The sequence below is a fragment of the Dama dama genome, chromosome 5 (assembly GCF_033118175.1).
Source record: "Dama dama isolate Ldn47 chromosome 5, ASM3311817v1, whole genome shotgun sequence".
Classification (NCBI taxonomy): domain Eukaryota; kingdom Metazoa; phylum Chordata; class Mammalia; order Artiodactyla; family Cervidae; genus Dama; species Dama dama.
In genome coordinates, this window is record NC_083685.1 from 91,870,776 (window position 1) to 91,887,881 (window position 17,106).

General features: G+C 52.3%; 1 protein-coding gene across 2 annotated transcripts in view; it reads left to right on the top strand.

Annotated features, from left to right (window-relative positions):
- ABR (ABR activator of RhoGEF and GTPase) overlaps positions 1-17,106 on the top strand; it is a 192,998-nt gene that overhangs the window by 45,166 nt on the left and 130,726 nt on the right. Inside the window, exon 1 of one of the 2 annotated variants that reach the window (XM_061143008.1) lies at positions 488-635. The exons of the other annotated variant lie outside the window; for it this stretch is intronic. Within the exon in view, the coding sequence (XP_060998991.1) occupies positions 575-635 (61 nt within the window). The 5' untranslated portion in view covers positions 488-574. Of the gene's footprint in view, positions 1-487; positions 636-17,106 lie in introns of those variants that run through there. 2 annotated transcript variants of the gene reach the window in all.

Consider the following 17,106-nt stretch of genomic DNA (forward strand, 5'->3'; position numbering starts at 1 on the left):
TCTGCGGGTTGCCAGAATTTGGCCAAGCCCAGCGAGGAAGAGGAAGAGGAGTCTGGGTCTGCGTCGCTCCCCGGAGACCCCCGCGGACCCCCTCCTCGGTCACCCGCTGGAGCCCCTCTCCGGGTGGGGGACACCTGGCTGCTCCCCGTACCTCCGCCGGGGGTCTGGAGGCGTGCCGCGGCGGGGGAGGGGGCGCGGGAGCCTCGCGCCGATTGGTCGCGGCTCCCGCCCCCCGCCCCTGGGCGCCGCGCCGCCCGGGGGAAGTTGCTAGTTGGCGGGCGGGCTGCGGGGCCGCAGCTCCGGGATCCGCAGCGGGGCTCGCGGCGGCCGCAGGGGCCGGAAGGGCTCCCGGGGGCGCTCGCCGGCCCTCGCCCGCCCTTTCCCTCCTCCCGGGCGGCTCCGATCGCTCCTCCCTGCTACCTGTTTCCCTGCCTCCCCCTCGCCTCCACCCAGCGCTCGGCAACTTCGGCCTGCGGGGCCCGCCGCCCGCGCCCTCCCTCCTTTGTTGTGCGATGAGGGTCGGGTTTCCGATCTGACGGAGCCTTCGCCGCCGCAGCCGCGCGGAGCCGCGGGCATGGAGCCGCTGAGCCATCGGGGCCTGCCGCGCCTCTCTTGGATCGACACCCTCTACAGCAGTACGTGTGTGCGCGCGGGCCGGGGAGGCCGGGCGGGAACGCGTCCCGGAGCCCCGCGTGGAGCCCCGACGGCCCCCGGGGTTCGCGTTGCCGGGCTTGGCTGGAGCGGGCTGGGGGCTGCGGGCACTGCCGCCCAGGTGCCTGGCGGGCCGGGAGGCGGGAGGAGCGGCTTGGCGCCCTGCGATCAGTCGCGGATGGGGTCGCCAGAGTGGACTTCCAGCCGGAGCGGGGGTGAGGGGGGCGCAGTGGATCGACGGGGCCAGGAGAGCTGTGTCACCTCTCTCCCACCTGTTGTGTAACCGAGCTTTCCCCAACCCTGGAGCGGAGGGGAAGAGCCCCCTAGGGTGTTGACCCCCGCTCCCCGACTGGCTGCTCCTTCTGTTCACGCCGAAGCAGAAAGGCCATTTTGGTGAAGTCCTTGGCGCCTGGACTTGCCATCTCAGGGACACCCTGAGGCCAGGGTGTTTTGGGGTGGGGGTGGAGTCCCCCTATGGTAAGGGAGACTGTAGGTGTCGATCTCCGTGGGGCTCGTAAGGATGAAGGACCTAAAAACCCCCAGCTCAGCAGTCTTTCCTGCCAGGCTCATCATCATCCCTACCATCACCCTCCTTCCTCCCCTACCCCACCCCCCAAAAAAGAAAAAAAACCCTTCTCAGTGTCTCCACCCTCCTCGTTCCCAAATCTGCCTCGATCATGTGATTGCTCTTGCACTGGTGCTGGGGATGTGTAAGTGATCACGCCTACCTTCTGGGGGCTTGCGCCCAGGCTTGAGCACCCCCTTCCCCTCACCCCCTTACCCCCACCCCACTCTCACTCTTGCTTAGGTGGCTAAAGCACTGCATTTTGCCCACCCCTCCCTTGAGACATCGTCCCCAAGCTTTCAGTGGTATAGGAAGAGAGAGGGTTCTACTGGCTCCTGAAGAAGGTAATAAGTGGATTTTGCCCTCTCTGGTCGCTTCAGTGGGACCAGCCCACTTCCTCTTGCTGGGTCTCCTAGCCTAGGGTCCCAAGGCAGGGGCAGGGGTTGGGGGAGGCAGGTGGAACCAGGTTCCCCCTTCTGGACTCTAGATGCCATGGAACAAGGATACATGTAAGGATTAACCTGGTTCGAATGGTGGGGAGAGTGGACAAGTTGATGCCTTGTACCCCAAGTTCTTGTCCTGGAGGCTTCTCAGTACTCATTACCCAGCCTCTGACCTCTGTATCCCCTTGGGTCCCCATCATTCCCCATAGCTTTTTCTCCCCCCTCTTCTCCTCCCCCTCCATCCTTTTCCCTCCCCTCTCCCAATCTGTTTTCCCTTCCTTTCCTCCCCCCCAGCAGTTCTCCTTGTGATGGTTCATTCTGCTTTGGTTTTTCAACATCAAAAGAGCAAAGCTGGGTCCCCTGGGTGTCAGTCCTGCGCCAAGCCCAGCCACTCCATCTGCTCCTTCCCCCGCAGAGGCCAGCACCATTGGGTGAAGGTCAGGGTCCACGGCTGCTGTGTGGCATGTGTGCACACATGTGTCTGCCTGAATGGGGGCACACATCTATTCAGAGCCTGACTGCAGATCAGCTCTTGACCCCAAAGGGAGGATTAGTGACCTCCTCTTCACTGTGCACTTGCAAAAAACAGTCATAACAATGCCTCATATTCACATGCAGCTTATGTTCCTGAATATTTCTGGCTCTTTGCAAAACCCAGTCCTGCTTTCCCTATTTCCCAAGGCATAGAATCCTATGAAAACCTGCCTCTGGCTTTCTCTTCATTGCTTTAAAGAAGACTCCCCTACCTGATCATCTGGTCAATTCCAAGTTTTCCTGTCATCCTCCAGTCTACCCCAACACCTCTCTCTCCACCCCCCCACCCCCACAACACATACACAGCCTGGAGCAAAGCAGCAAAATTGCTTTGAAAATTTCCAACTAGAGGAAGGTGGGATTGGAAAAGGGAATTAGACTGAGGGCTTCTTTGTGGGGGGTGCCTGTTAATCAGCCCTGACTCAGGCAGTCTGGCATCTGAGCTGTCTACCCTTCTGCTGCTGCCTTGGGCTCTGGGCTCCTGGGGCAGCCTGGATGGGGGGGGGGTGGGGGGGGTGGGGGGGCGGCACTGGCTTGGCAGCAGTGTGAGGAGTCCTTGCCTCCTTCTTCCAAACAGCTTATTGGAGAGCTGTAGAATGAGGCTTCCTGGGCAGGTGCTGTGCAGTCATGTTTGGGCTGTTAGCCATGAAGTTTCCTCTTGACAAGAGCCTAAATTAAAACAAATACCCGAGCTGTCATTTGCCTGGCAGCATGGTTTTGTGGCTCCCAGAAGAAGTTCCCATGCCTCTTGGGAAGCTATTAGGTTACAGGTCTCACAGTCCTGGGGTGGCAAGTCCCCACAAAAGCCCAATCCATCAGGAATCATAAAGGGGGTGGGCACAGGGTGCAGGGTAGCCAGGACACTTCTCAGGGATGTGAAAGGCCTGGTGGCAGTGTTAGTAGCATGTCCAAGGGCCTCCCATGTGCCAGGCACCGTGTCGGGTGCTCTGCATCCAGTCTCTGCAAACCTCACAACTCTGCAAGATGGGTAGTCTTATCTCCCTTTTACAGGAAAAGCGGCTGGCTAGGCTCAAATCATTACCCTAGGTCACATGACTGATAAGTGACAAAGCTGGGATTCAGATCCTACCCCAGGATGGTGAGGAAGACTCTTGAGTGTCACCCAGATATCTCTGAACTTATTCACAGTCTTGGAATGGGGGACATCTGTCACTCTGGTCCTCTGTCTCAGCGTTGTCCCCAAAATGGTCCAGCAGGGGAAGGGGTCTCAGTGACTCTGAGCCTCACTTGACTCTGTGTCTCTTGGAGGAACTGGAGCCTGGTCCTGAAGCCTGGGCAGGGGTGTTTGAAGCCCTGTCTGATTTCACTGAGGCATACTTCTTGCCTTGGGAATTGTCAGCTCATTCTTTCTGGTTTTAACATCTGTACACACTTCCATGGCAGGTTGATGGTCCCTTGATAAGGGGTAGACAGCAGACTCCCTCTTTCCCCTATAGTTGAAGTCCTGAAGGTCTACAGTGATGGCGCAAGGAGGTGGGTTGGCTCCCAGCTGCCCATGTGATCTGGGATGGACTGGAGCAAGGTCTTTGCCCGTGGTCAGCTAGCATGGTGGGTGAGGGTTCCCGCCACCCTACTTCCTGTCCCCTGGACCATTCATTTTCCTCCATTCATGTCATAGCATCAGCTTTGCCTCTCAGTCAGTGCCTTGCCTAGATTATTTCCCTGAAGCTGGTGTGTTTCTCTCTGTACGGGTTCTCTGCCTGTGTTCCTCATTTTATCTTCTTTCACCACTCCTGCCACTAAATACTTACCACTTTCTCTTGGCTCCCTTCAGTACCGTGGGATCAAGTTGGATCAAATTAAGTTCTATAGAATAATAAAAATGGGGGGGGGGTGCTCTGAAACTTTCTCTTGTCCCTCTGAGTGGAGGTGAAAATCTTTCACTGTATGTTCAGGATTTCTTTAAGAGAGAACTGAGGACTACATTGAAGGTACATTTAAGGTATCCCTTTGCCCTTCTAGCCTCTTTTTTGTCCCAGGAGATTTAACTCTGGCCTCAAACATGCTGACTCTGTGGAGCCAAGCAAAAGCCTCTATTATTGGGATGTCATAGAAGGCAGAGCATGATCATCTGTTATTAGAACCTGCCTTTTGGAGCTCACTTCTGTTACCTGAAACAGCATTTCCAAGGGAAATTTCTGTCTCCGGTGATATTTTTATGCACCTAACAGACTCAGTGCCCTGTCTAATGGCCAGGAAACCATTTGGGGCTATGAGAATACAAACCCATCTCCAGATGACCATGAACCTGTCTCAATTTCCCACCATATTCCTAGGTTAGCTGCACCAAAGACCAAGCCACTGGCCTGACAGTTGGTGTGGGCTTGATCAGGGCAACTCTCTTACCCAGGCCACATCAGACTAGCCCAATGTGTGCCAGTGAACACCTACAAATGGATGCTTTCTCGTCCCATGGCTAAGCCCCAGTCATTTATTCCTATCTGTCATCACCAGCCTGTAATTGACATAACTGCTGGAGCCCGATAGGTGGGTCTGGCAGAAGAATTAAGTCTCCTACTCAGAGAAATGTAGTTTTTCGTCATTGTTGTGATTGCTGGTGTTACTGTTCTTTAGAGAAAGGAAGGAATGACAAGAACATTTGTGAAGAATCAGCTAGGTGGGTAGAAGATGGGAGGAGAGTGGGTAGGAGGGAAAACTTGGGTTGTTCTCTGGGTCCGGGGGCGATTCTGACACCTTTGTTATGCACACTCCTCTGTAGAGTGAAGCTCTGATGTCTCACGTGGGTGCAATGGAGATTAATTGGTTAATATTTCTCGAATGTTTTAAAGAGGAGGAGTGCTATTGAACTGCTCAGCTGTCCAGCTCATCCCGGCTTTTTTCACTGAGCAGATCCACGAAAGGCTGCCAGAGGAGTCTAGAAGGGGCTGGGAAGGGTGCAAGCGGACGGGCAGGGGCAGAGTGTTGAACCAGGTTCTTCGCTGGTGCCTGGCCCAAGGCCTCGTGCCGTAGTAAGCCCACAGTAAGTTTTGGTTGCACGAGTGAGTATGAGAAGGAAAAGAAGACTTCCGGGTTCCTGGCTCCTTTAACTCCTTACTCCATCCGAAACCCCAGAAACCCATTAGCTGGCCCATTCACAAGTTTCTGGCTGTGTGGATTTGGTAATTGTAGTAGCTTGTAGTGGAGTCGGAGACCCCCCAAGGGAGTCCCACGCATTGCTGGGGCTTGTGATTACATGATTGGAAGCCTTCGCCGCCAGTATTGGTGCTGCAGCTGTTTGGCTCGGCTTGAGCCCTTTGGGGTAACCGGCTCAGCAGCTTCAGGACAACCGCGTGTCATCTCCACCTCATCAGCTGCCTCGGCCAGGCCCCTAGCTCTGGTAGGCTGAGGGGATCCATGGGGCTTGGAGGACCCACCACGTTCTACCTACAGGGTCTTGGTGCTTTCTACTGAGTACCAGGGAAGAGGCCTCAGGCTCACCTTTCTCCAGGGCTGCACAGAAGCTGATTTTTCTTTTGACTTGTGACCTTGGTGCACCCATGCTTGCATTCCTTTGGGCAAGATATGGCCAGATGGAGCCCTGGATGCCCCTGGGGGCAGTGGGAGCATTTTGCTTGTCCCCGAAGCTGGGGGAGAACTTGATCCTGTAAATGGGTGAGAAGAAAGAAGTCAGGGCTACAGGCAAATGATAGGATGCACCCGGATAAGAGGGTTTGGGATAGAGGCCCAAGCCTACCCCTTGCCCAGGGCATTTGGCACAGAGCCCTCTGAGATGGGGCCATCTGGACCCGTGACCCACTGCAGATGGGGCAGCCAAATCTTTCCCACCAGGCTCAGACTTCATTTGGGCCTCTCTCTCGGTTTTCTGCCCTTGCCCTTTATTCCTGTCTTCTCTTCCCCACCACACTGCTGGATGAAAAATGAATATGTGTTTACTGGCCACATAGAAACTGACAGGGTCAGTGTGGTCTTTGGGAGACAGGGTGGGCTCCGTGATGAACTAATTGGTCAGGTGCCCTTCCCCCTTTCCTCCACCCTTACCTCTGAGGTCTTCATGTCCCTCAAGACCAGTGATCCTCAACCTTTTTGGCACCCTGGGTGACGAAGATCCCCTGGAGGAGGGAGGGTATGGCAACCCACTTCAGTATTCTTGCCTGGACAGAGGAGCCTGGTGCACTATGGACCATCGCAAAGAGTCAGACACAACTGAAGCAACTTGAGCACGCACGTGAGCTGTGGGTTTACTCAGGACTGCTGGTGAAGAATGTGACCGTAATTACCTTCATGGGATTGAAGGGCTGATCCTATTAGTGTGCTGGGCTAACCCCTTCCTCCTGGGCATTGCCTCCTGGCCAGCTGTGAGGGTTTAATGGATCAAGATCATGGAGACCGAAGATGATGTATAATTAAGCCTAGTTATTTCCCGAGCTGGGGGATAGCCACACCCCACAGCAGCAATTGATTTGCTCACTTGTGGTCACCCTATTCAGTTGCAAGTTACCCTGGGCCTAAGCGGCATACAATCCATCGTTTTGAGTGAATGTCTCCCTTTGAAGGTACAGCTTTAGGAGAACAATCCCTTTCGGAGAGGTCTGGGGTCTGGGTGACTTTGTGCTCTATGTGATGGCACCTCCGGCGTTGTTCCGTGGAACCTCTTAGGGACATATGTCTGAGCTCTGCAAAGCCACATGGAAACCTCATCCTTGGGTCTCTCACAACCACTGGGCCCAAGGAAAAGAAAGCCCAGGAGTCCAGCCAAATTCATAGATATTAGGTTTTTCCGTTTGGTTTAGGAAGAATGGAAGAAGCCATAATGTTTAACTAGTCCTACTCTATGTCAGATGCTGTGCTTGGTACTTCCTTACGTTACCCTAACAACTCACCAAGGCACCTTTTATCATCCCCCTGGCCTATGGATGAGGACTCTGAGGCCCTGAGAGGTTAAGTTATTGCCGAAGGTCTCCCGGTTTGAGCCCGGTCAGTTCTCAACTGTAGTTGAGTTGCAGATGGCTGCAACTCTACCTATAGCCGATTTAGCTGCCAACAGCAATAACGATCTTAGCCAACACCCATGAGGACCTACTATGTGTCAGCACTCCCCTGGGCACTGCCCATGTGTTATCACTCATCCTCAACAGTCCCTACCTTATGAGATAGGAAGGAATTATCTCTACAGGGAGGAAACTGTGACTCAGGGAAGTTAAGTGATTAATTCAAGGTCCTAGAGTGCAAGCCAGCAGTTGAGCATAGGACTGGCTTCTTTTATATATATATATATATATATATATTTATTTCGGAGAAGGAAATGGCAACCCACTCCAGTACGCTTACCTGGAGAATCCCAGGGACGGGGGAGCCTGGTGGGCTGCCATCTATGGGGTCGCACAGAGTCGGACACGACTGAAGTGACTTAGCAGCAGCAGCAGCAGCATTTTTATTTATTTGGCTGCATCTGCATCTTAGTTGGAGAAGGCAATGGCAACCCACTCTAGTACTCTTGCCTGGAAAATCCCATGGACGGAGGAGCCTGGTAGGCTGCAGTCCATGCGGTTGAGAAGAGTCGGACACGACTGAGCGACTTCACTTTCATTTTTCACTTTCATGCATTGGAGAAGGAAATGGCAACCCACTCCAGTGTTCTTGCCTGGAGAATCCCAGGGACGGAGGAGCCTGGTGGGCTGCCATCTATGGGGTCGCACAGAATCGGACACGACTGAAGCGACTTAGCAGCAGCAGCATCTTAGTTAAAGCATGTAGGGTCTTTGATCCTTGTTGTGGCACTCAGGATCTTTAGTTGCAGCATGTGAACTCTTAGCTGTGTCATGGGGGATCTAGTAGTATGTGGGACCAAAGCTGGGCCCCCTTCATTGGGAGCGTGGAGTCTTAACCACTGGACCACCAGGGAAATCCCCTGGCCTGACTCTTAACCCCTCTTTTTCTGACTCTCCCTTGCCTTTCATGGCACCTGGTATTTTGTGGAGGTTGGTTAATCTGTTCATCTCTCTAACTAGAAGGACAACTATGGAGACGGTCTTGGTCCCCTCCATGGTATTCGGACAGCTCTCAGCCTTCAGGTGCCTTGTAAGTGCCCACCAGCTGGGCTGCCTCTTCCTAAAGATGGATCCCAAGGGACCCTCCCATGGGTACTTGGAGCCCCTATCCTAGAGTTACCTCATCCCTGGATTCCTGGCAAGAGGCACTCTGTGTTAACCCCAAAATAAATAAAGAGGAAGGAGAGAAAATAGACTTTGGGGGTAGCGACAGGCAACAGCTAACGCCCATTTTCGAGAGCCGAGCAAGGCAAAGGACAAGTGGGTGGGGACTAGAGAAGGACTTGGCTGAGCCCTGGCGCATTGGCTCTGATCTCAGGCCTTTTTAAATTCACCTCCACAGTTTCCAAAGGGAAATAAAGCGAGCTCTTGGCCATAAATCAGGCCACCATGCACCAAGGTCCTTCGCTGAGGCCCAGGGCCAGATGGGCCACAGATCCAGCTTCTGCATTTGAACTCACCCACGCACAGCATGCTAATGATGGGGTGGCTCCAGCGCAGGCCCAGAGTCCCCTGCCCAGAGTTCAGGCCGGTATCTGGGGCCTTCCACCGTAGCAGGTCCCTCTTTGGCTGGAGCCAGAAAGGCTAGGACATTATCTGAGGGCTTGCTGCAGAGGGTTGGTGTGTGGAGAGTTTTTGGGGTGATGATAAAGAGGGTGAAGGCCTGTCCTGAGCTGACCACCCAAGCAGGAGGATAAAAGTGGAGATGAGGGGAGGGGAGGGTCGCCTCCATTCTCTTCCTTTCCCTTTGCTGCTCAAAATGTCACACACAGCTTCCTGCCTTCTGAGTCTGCAGGCGTTTTTAGGAACTCCTGCTTGGTAGGGTGTCGGGACCCATGAATATCCCCCTCACTGGCTCTTCTGTTTGTAGAGACTAATGTGAAATTTCAGCTGCCCCCACGGTCTTGGGCGTTCCTGCCTCCTTCCTCCCACCACCTTGAACTTGCCCCAGCCTTCTTCCTCCTGCTGCCCTGGTATGCTCCTGCCCTCCGTGTGAGTCTGGGATGCAAGCAGACCAGAGGTTCCACGTTGACAAGTCCATCCTTCAAGTGCCACCGGTGGTGACCTCTGTCCCCTCCCCCACCCAGCGCTTTCTCCCATTCTTCCGGCCCCGCCCCCAGCCTCCTTCCCACTCTCCTTCGCTGCTCCTCAAGGGGAAAGAAAAGGCATCTTTCGGGGAAGACCAGTGAAACAGGACTGCCCAAGCCGGGGAGGGTTGAGAGGGCCTGGAGAGCAGATTCTGGTGATGGGGATCCTGTCCCTCCAAAAATGGCATTTTTCTTGCTCGAGCGTCTCCGAAGAGCGCTCTTCGTCGTGGGTCGATGCCTAAGCCTTTCCTCACTTCAGCAGGACAGGGAAGCATCCATTTAATAGCACGTGGGAGGGGCTGCTGTTATCAGTTCTGTCTTGAGAGAGGAGCCAGAGAGCTGTGATGGGACCTGGAGATCTGCTCATGGGTGGCCTGGCCAAGGAGTCAACTCCTCCCCTCCCCCGCTGCCTGCCTTTCCCCCACCCCCACCCCGACATTGGAATTAAAGTTAGCAGAGGCCAGGGGCCCCTACCAAACGGAGATTGGACTAGATGTGTATGTGTGTGTGAAAGTTGCTCAGTCTTGTCTGATTCTTTGCGACCCCATGGACTATACAGTCCATGGAATTCTGCAGCCCAGGATACTGGAGTGGGTAGATAAGCCCTTCTCCAGGGGATCTTCCTGACCCAGGATTCAAACTGGGGTCTCTTGCATTGTAGGCAGATTCTTTACCAACTGAGCTATCAGGGAAGCCGTGGACTAGATGAGTGACTCACTAACTCTTTGGACTACTGCTCATACAGAATCCAGACATTTTACATTGCGAGACAGGGCATATGCAAGCTGAAACAAACGTTTATGGGATAGTACTTACTGTTTTATCACATTTGCAATGTACTCATAATTTTGTGCCCTTCTAGCCTGTTCCAGTCCACTCCATTAAAAACAAACCCAAGACGTGTTGGTCATGACCTACAACATTGATTTCTTGACCTGCAATATGAAAAAAATAAGTGGATGAGATGCACTATAAGGAATAATGATTTACGAAACTGCCGTAAATATATACCCCTGTTATATACCACTGTTGTGATTTTTGCCAGATTCACACACTTCTCTTATTATGGACTTAACTGTTTTTCTTTCCACTTGATTCATTATTTTAAATATCGTTTACCTAGAAAGAAGAAATCTGTATTTCTTACAATAAATAGTTTCCTTGCAAGTAAATAATACTCAGCAGTGTTATTAGTTCTAGTTATATACTGTTGCCCTTGGAAGGCTCTAGGTCTGAGCCTCCTGTGTCTCTGTTTAAAGGGAAGGAAACAGAAGACAGATATTAAAGACATACTGGTACCAAACAGAGGCAGGAAAGATTGAAAGAAATCAGGAAGGGAGTAATTTTCTCAACATGTGCTCTGGTGTGCTTCAATGTAGTGTGGCAAGCAAGCAGGTGCTAATTAGAGGGCTCTGGTATCCACATCCTCTGCCTCCATCCACCTGGAGTCCTGGGCCCCATATTTCCTGAGACAGGAGAGGGGTGGGGGAGAAACTGGTTTTTCCTAAGAACAAATATGCTAGAGCAGATTCTCAAACTCTATTGTGCATTTTTTTAAAGATTATTTTTTTTTATATGAACTTGTTTGTTTGGTCTTTATTGAATTTGTTACTGCATCGTCTCTGTTTTGGTTTTTTTGGCCACAAAGCATGTGGGATCTTAGGTCCCCGACCAGGGATCGAACCTGCACCCTCTGCATTGAAAGGCGGACTCTTAACACTGGAGCGCCAGGGAAAGTCCCTGTTGGGCATTTTAATAGCCTGTGTGTACTTAGTTGCTCAGTGTCCAGCTCTTTGTGACCCCATGGATTGTAGCCCACCAGGCCTCTCTGTCCATGGGGATTCTCCAGGCAAGAATACTAGAGTGGGTTGTCATGCCCTCCTCCAGGGCATCTTCCCAACCCAGGGATCGAACCCAGTTCTCCCACATTGTAGGTGGATTCTTTACCATCTGAGCCACCAGGAATAATGGCCTGAGGATCTTGTTAAGATACAGATTCTTATTCAATAGGACTGGACTGAGGCCTGAGATTCTGTATTCTAGCAAGTTCCCGGGTGATGCCAGTGCTGCTGCTGATGGTCTAAGGACCACAATTTGGGTAGCGGGGCCCCAGGGTTCTTTTTTTTTTCCCCCAGAGTTCTTTATACCCTCTCCTAGGGCCTTATGGACCCTGACCCAAGTCAGACCTTTCTGTTTCCCAATCAGAATAATGAAGCCATTGATGGGACATCTGGTGAGTACCATACCTGAGCTGGTGCTCTCACGTTCACAATCTCATTTCATTCTCACAGTAAACCTGTGAAAGGTTGTTACTCTCATTTTAAGGAGGAGAAGAGGGAGTGGCCGTCGTGACTGGCCTCTGCTGGGGACTTCACCGGGGGGAGGGGACACTTGTCATGTGGAACACCCTAAGTCCCCTTTGCCTACCCTCTTCCTGAGTGACAGAAGCCCAGGCAGCTGGCCTTCATGAGTTCTTCTGTCTAGACAAAACCTTCCTTGTCCCTACCCCCCAACACCCCCTGCCCAGAGCAAACTTTGGTGTTAATGGAGCAGAAAACCTCAGTTGTTAATTTTCTAGTGCATCATTGAGAGGGTTAATGAGCAACCAGCTGGTATGCCACCCAGCCCTGTGGGAGGGCTGTGTTTTCCTTTGCATTTGGTCTGTAGACGTTTTGCAGACTCTGTGGCAGCTCCTGACCTGGATGAGTCAGTGGGCATCTTGTGCCATTTTTGGGTGCAGAACTTTTAGAGACCCAAAGCAGGGGCTTTTTTTTTTAAATTAAGTTACTGTTGGCTGCATTGGTCTTGGTTGCTGCGTGCAGGCTTTCTCTAGTTGCCAGGAGCAGGGGCTACTTGCTAGTTGAGGTGTGTAGGCTTCTCATTGCAGTGATTTCTCTTGTGGAGCTTGGACTCTAGGATGCGGCCTCAGTAGTGGTGATGCACGGGCTTAGTTACCCCACAGCACGTGGGGTCTTCCTGGACCAGGGATCAAACCAGTGTCCCCTGTATTACAAAGTGGACTCTCAACCACTGGACCACTGGAACTTTGGGTCCTGTCTTCGCTCCCTGGAAAGGATGGGCGGGATGCAAATCTGATGAGGAGCTGTTTCTTGCCTGAGGACCCGTGATGGCTGGTCAGCTCCCATCATAGCCAGGCCCTTGCTGCAGACACCTGAGCAAACTCCCTCCCTGACCCTGAGATGCCACTCTCTATCCAGCTGGCTGGTACTACACTCAAGCTGGGGGTGTCCCAGGTGGTGCTAGTAGTAAAGAACCCACCTGCCATTGCAGGAGACATAAGAGATGCTGGTTCAGTCTCTGGGTTGGGAAGATTCCCTGGAGAAGGCCATGGCAACATACTGCAGTATTCTTGCCTGGAGAATCCCCTGGACAGAGGAGCCTGGCAGGCTACATGGGGTTGCAACCATGGGGTTGCAAAAAGTCGGACATGACTGAAGCAACTTAGCATGCACGCATGTGCCCACCTACACTCAACCTGCTTCCATCTACTTCTCCTCTGCCCAGAAATCCTCAGTGGGGCATTTTCTCCCGCATCCAATCCAAATGCCTTCAAGATATCCCCCATGCTGCGGGACACCTTGCACTATCCATTCAGATTTGCCAGCATCCCAGCCCGTGCCCCCTGCTCTAGCCACTAAGACCCCTCACTGTTCTGCAGCCAACCTCTGTGCTTAAGCCTCAGCCCTGGTTACCACCACCTCCAGGAAGCCCCTCTGCCTGATTATGCACTGGCCTCAGTGAGCATCCCAGCTCAGAACCTGAACACTGCTTGCTTAGGCCACGTCACTGAGTCCTTTTATCTGTTGTTTCGTAGTGTTTACCAATGTAGACATGTTGTCATTTCTTCTCTGCCAGACTCTAAACTCCTTAGAGGCACGAAGAATAACAAAGGCTGCCATTTATAGGGTGTCAGACAGTGTCCTTAAGCACTTGACAAACAATGTCCCATTTAATCTTCAACCCCCCCTGCAGAGCTCTCAACTATTTTTATCTGTTTTTTTACCCCCCAAGAGTCTGGAAAGGGTAAACAGTTTTCCTAAGGTTACCTAGCCTAGAAAGAGCTGAGCTGGGCTCTCAACCCAGGTCTGTGTGATGCCCTAGCCTATGCTCCTCACCAGAGGTTCTCAGATGCCAGGGCCCTCAGCGTGAGAACCTGGGCTTGGCCTCTGGCATCTGTGTGTTTGCACAGCTCTGCACGCCCAGTCTGATTTGGGAACTGACTCTTAAAAACCACTGCATGCACCTCCCTTTCCAACACTCAGCTGTGGCCTGAACACTTGAGAGCTTGGAAATGCATTATAGCGGGTGAGGGGGTATGAACAGAAGGACACTCTAGGGGGAGATGCTCTAGGAGAAGGATGTGTTGTTTTAATACAGGGGCCACCTAAGAGAATCACGGGGCAGGGAGGATGCAAGGAGGCACTGGAGCTAAGCAGGGGGAAGACAGACAGGCAGCTAGAAGAGGCTATTGGAGGGACCTCCCTGGTGGTCCAGTGGTTAAGAATTCACCTTGCAGTACAGGGAGTGTGGGTTCCATCCCTGGTCAGGGCACTAAGACCCCACACGGGATCCCACATGGTCGGAGCAACTAAGTTTGTGTGCCCCAAGTAGAGAAAGACCATGCACTGAAATGAAGAGCCCGTACAGCCAAAATTAAAGTAAAATAAAATGTCTCTTTCTAAAAAACAGAAAGAAAAGGCTAATGGAGAGGTCAAACGATCGACCCTGTCTCTGCCCCAGTCGTAGCTCAGGGCCTCACCTTGACCCACTAATCAGCTGGTGCATCTTGTAAGGAAGCAGATCCTGATACAGTAGGTCTGGACAGGGCCTTCCTGTTTGGCGTTTCTAACAAGCCCCCAGGTGATGCCCATTCAGTAGGAAGGCCCTGGACTCCTCAAGCCCTCCAGGAGGATCTGATTCCATCACTCACTAGTCTACCATCTTCCTGCCTCCCTCCTCCCTAGAGGATAAAATCTAAACTCCTTAGCACACATGGTGGGAGCCTTTTCAGACACTGTCTCCGGCCATCTCTAGCCTCACCTCCTGCTCTCTTTATCACACTCCCCAGCCTGCAGCCCCACTGAATTCTTCACAGCTCCCCAGACACACCACCATCCCCAGTCAGAGCTGCCTGCTTTTTGCACAGGCTGTTACTTTGCCTGGAGGCATGCGCTTTGGCCTTTCTCAGCCAGGTGAGGATGAAGCTGAAGGTCACCTTCCTGGGAAGTTACAGACTGGGGAGTGGGCTCTAGACCCCTGGCTCTAAGAGAAGCCCCCTGGAGGTTCCTAGACCCCTTCTTGTCCCTGCTCCCAGCAAAGGTTGGCCAAGGTCCCTGACCCTGCAGAGGAATCAGGTGATTTCATTGTCCTGCTTGGAACATTTGTTGTGTCTTGTCACCTTCCACTAAAAATAGAGCTGAGAATGACTGAAGTGGAGCCCCAGTCTGGTCTGGGAGAGCAGAGTGGAGCAGGTGGGCCATTCTGCAGAGCCCACGAGGCCAGACCATCTGTGGGGGCTCTGGGAAGGGGGCCCTGTGACCTGGGCCAGGGCTTCCTGGACGCTGTGGTCATGCCTTGGGCTCTGAGAGGCCAGCCCATAGCCGCTTTCACTTTAAGCTTTTCTCTCCTGGCTGTGGAAATATTTCAGGACTTCCGGAGAAGTTTCCTTTGGTGCTTCCTGAGTTTTCTCCTGGGTTCTTTTGCCTCCAGATTTCAGCCCCAGCCAGGGGCAGCTCCCGGAAGAGCTGCGGGTGCCTCCCTGGCTGACCACAGCCCCCACGGGGACCGCCTCCTGAGCTCCCTCCCCTGCAGGAAGGCTCCCCAGTGCATTGGTTTTGGGGAGCAGTAGCCCCCCCCTGGAAAAAATTTTTAAAATGTCTCTTCCTGCATTCAGGCTCCTGCCTGGGGGCTGAGGAGCAGGTTCTGGATGCCGGCAGGTGATGGAGGGCTGTATCTCTGATTCCTGAGCCCTTCTGAGCACAGAGCAGCCAGAGGGAAGGGGGCAGAGCCTTTGAACGCTTGCTGGGACAGTTACCTCGGGTGATTGACTTCACCTCTTTGAGCTTCCGTTTCCTCTCGTATAAAATGAGAACAATCTTATCAACCCCACCAGTAAGGTTGCCCAATTTTTTAGCAAATAAAAACACAGGATGCCCAGTTAAATTTGAAGTTTAGTTAAAACAATGAACACTTGTCTTAGCAGAAGTATATCCTATGCAATATTTGGGACATGTGCATACATGTTCAGTTGTGTCCAACTCTTTGTGACCCCATGGACTGTAGCCCACTAGGTTCATCTGTTCATGATATTTCTCAAGCAAGAAAACTGGAGTGGGTTGCCATTTCCTTCTCCAGGGGATCTTCCTGACCCAGGGATCAAACCTGCATGTCCTGCATTGGCAGGCAGATTCTTTACCACTGAGCCACCAGGGAAGCATTTGGGATATACTTACACTCAAAACTTCTTACTCGTCCAAAGTTCATATTGTACTGGGTGTCTTGCACTTTACCTGGTGTCCCTACCTCTAGATGAAATGGTGTGTATGTAACACTTAACAAGGGACCCGTCTAAATGTTCCTTGCTCATCTCATTACTTTCTTCTCTCCTCTGCCACCCCCTGGCCCCAAGAGGCTGAGCTGTTTGTTTCTTTGGAGTAGTCATAGAAATATAGAGGTTGTTTTTGTAGAGCTGACACAAAAAGTAATGAACGACTAGTGGAAAAATGCCAATAAAAATAGCTGTCACTTACCGAGCACTAGTTGTGTGTCCCACGATGTTCCAAGAACTTTTTGTATGTTAACCCCCTTACTCTTCACAATAACCCTTTGAAGAAGACACTTATCTCCACTTTACAGATGAGAGCCCAGAGGCAGAGATTAGATAAGTAACCTGCTCAAGGACACCCAGCTAGTAAGTGATGAGCTGGATATGAACCCAAGCAATCTGGCCCTCATATTGTTGCTGTTAAATGGGACATTATACTGCGTCTTGCCTACTGACTGCCACAGCTAAAGATGTAAAGTTCCTTTAAGGTCAAGGACATGGAAACCTACAGAGATGGTTTCCCAAAGCAGGTGATAACACAGCATGCTCCCAGAGTGGGGTGTGACTTTCCAGGTTCCCCTGAGATCCTTGGATGGAGAGAGGGTTCAGTCAGGCATGAGGAGCTCACGCTTGGGTTTATCAGTTCCTCCCCACCACCCCTGAATGTCATGGAGGTACTGGCCATGTGCCAGCCTGTCACCTGAGGGCATGAGCTGGCCCCAGGTGATAGCTCATTCCTGAGGTCCTGCAAACCCTAATCAAGTCCTTTTCAATCTTATTAATTCACAGATAACTGTGCCACAGTAGGATGTCTTCTCGAAATTCTTCATGATTCTCTAGAATAGAATGCCTTTCCTTTGATAAAATGAATGTTAGCTTCCCTGGTGGCTTAGCAGTAAAGAATCTTCCTACCAATACAGGAGACCCTGGTTTGATCCCTGGGTCAGGAAGATCCCCTGAAAGAGGAAATGACCACCTACTCCCGGTATTCTTGCTTGGGAAATTCCATGGACAGAGGAGCCAGGAGGGCTACAGTCCATAGGGTCGCAGGGTCGGACAAGACTGAAGCGACTAAGCAGCAGCAGCAGAAAAGTACCTAAGAGTAGAAGGAACACAATCCACGTGCCGCTGCCCCACCCCCGAGATGACACCTTCCTCCTTGCTCTTCCCTCTCTGGCCTTGCTCCTTGCTCAGGGTCTGGCCTTGCAGCCTGACTGTGCGTTCCCAGCAA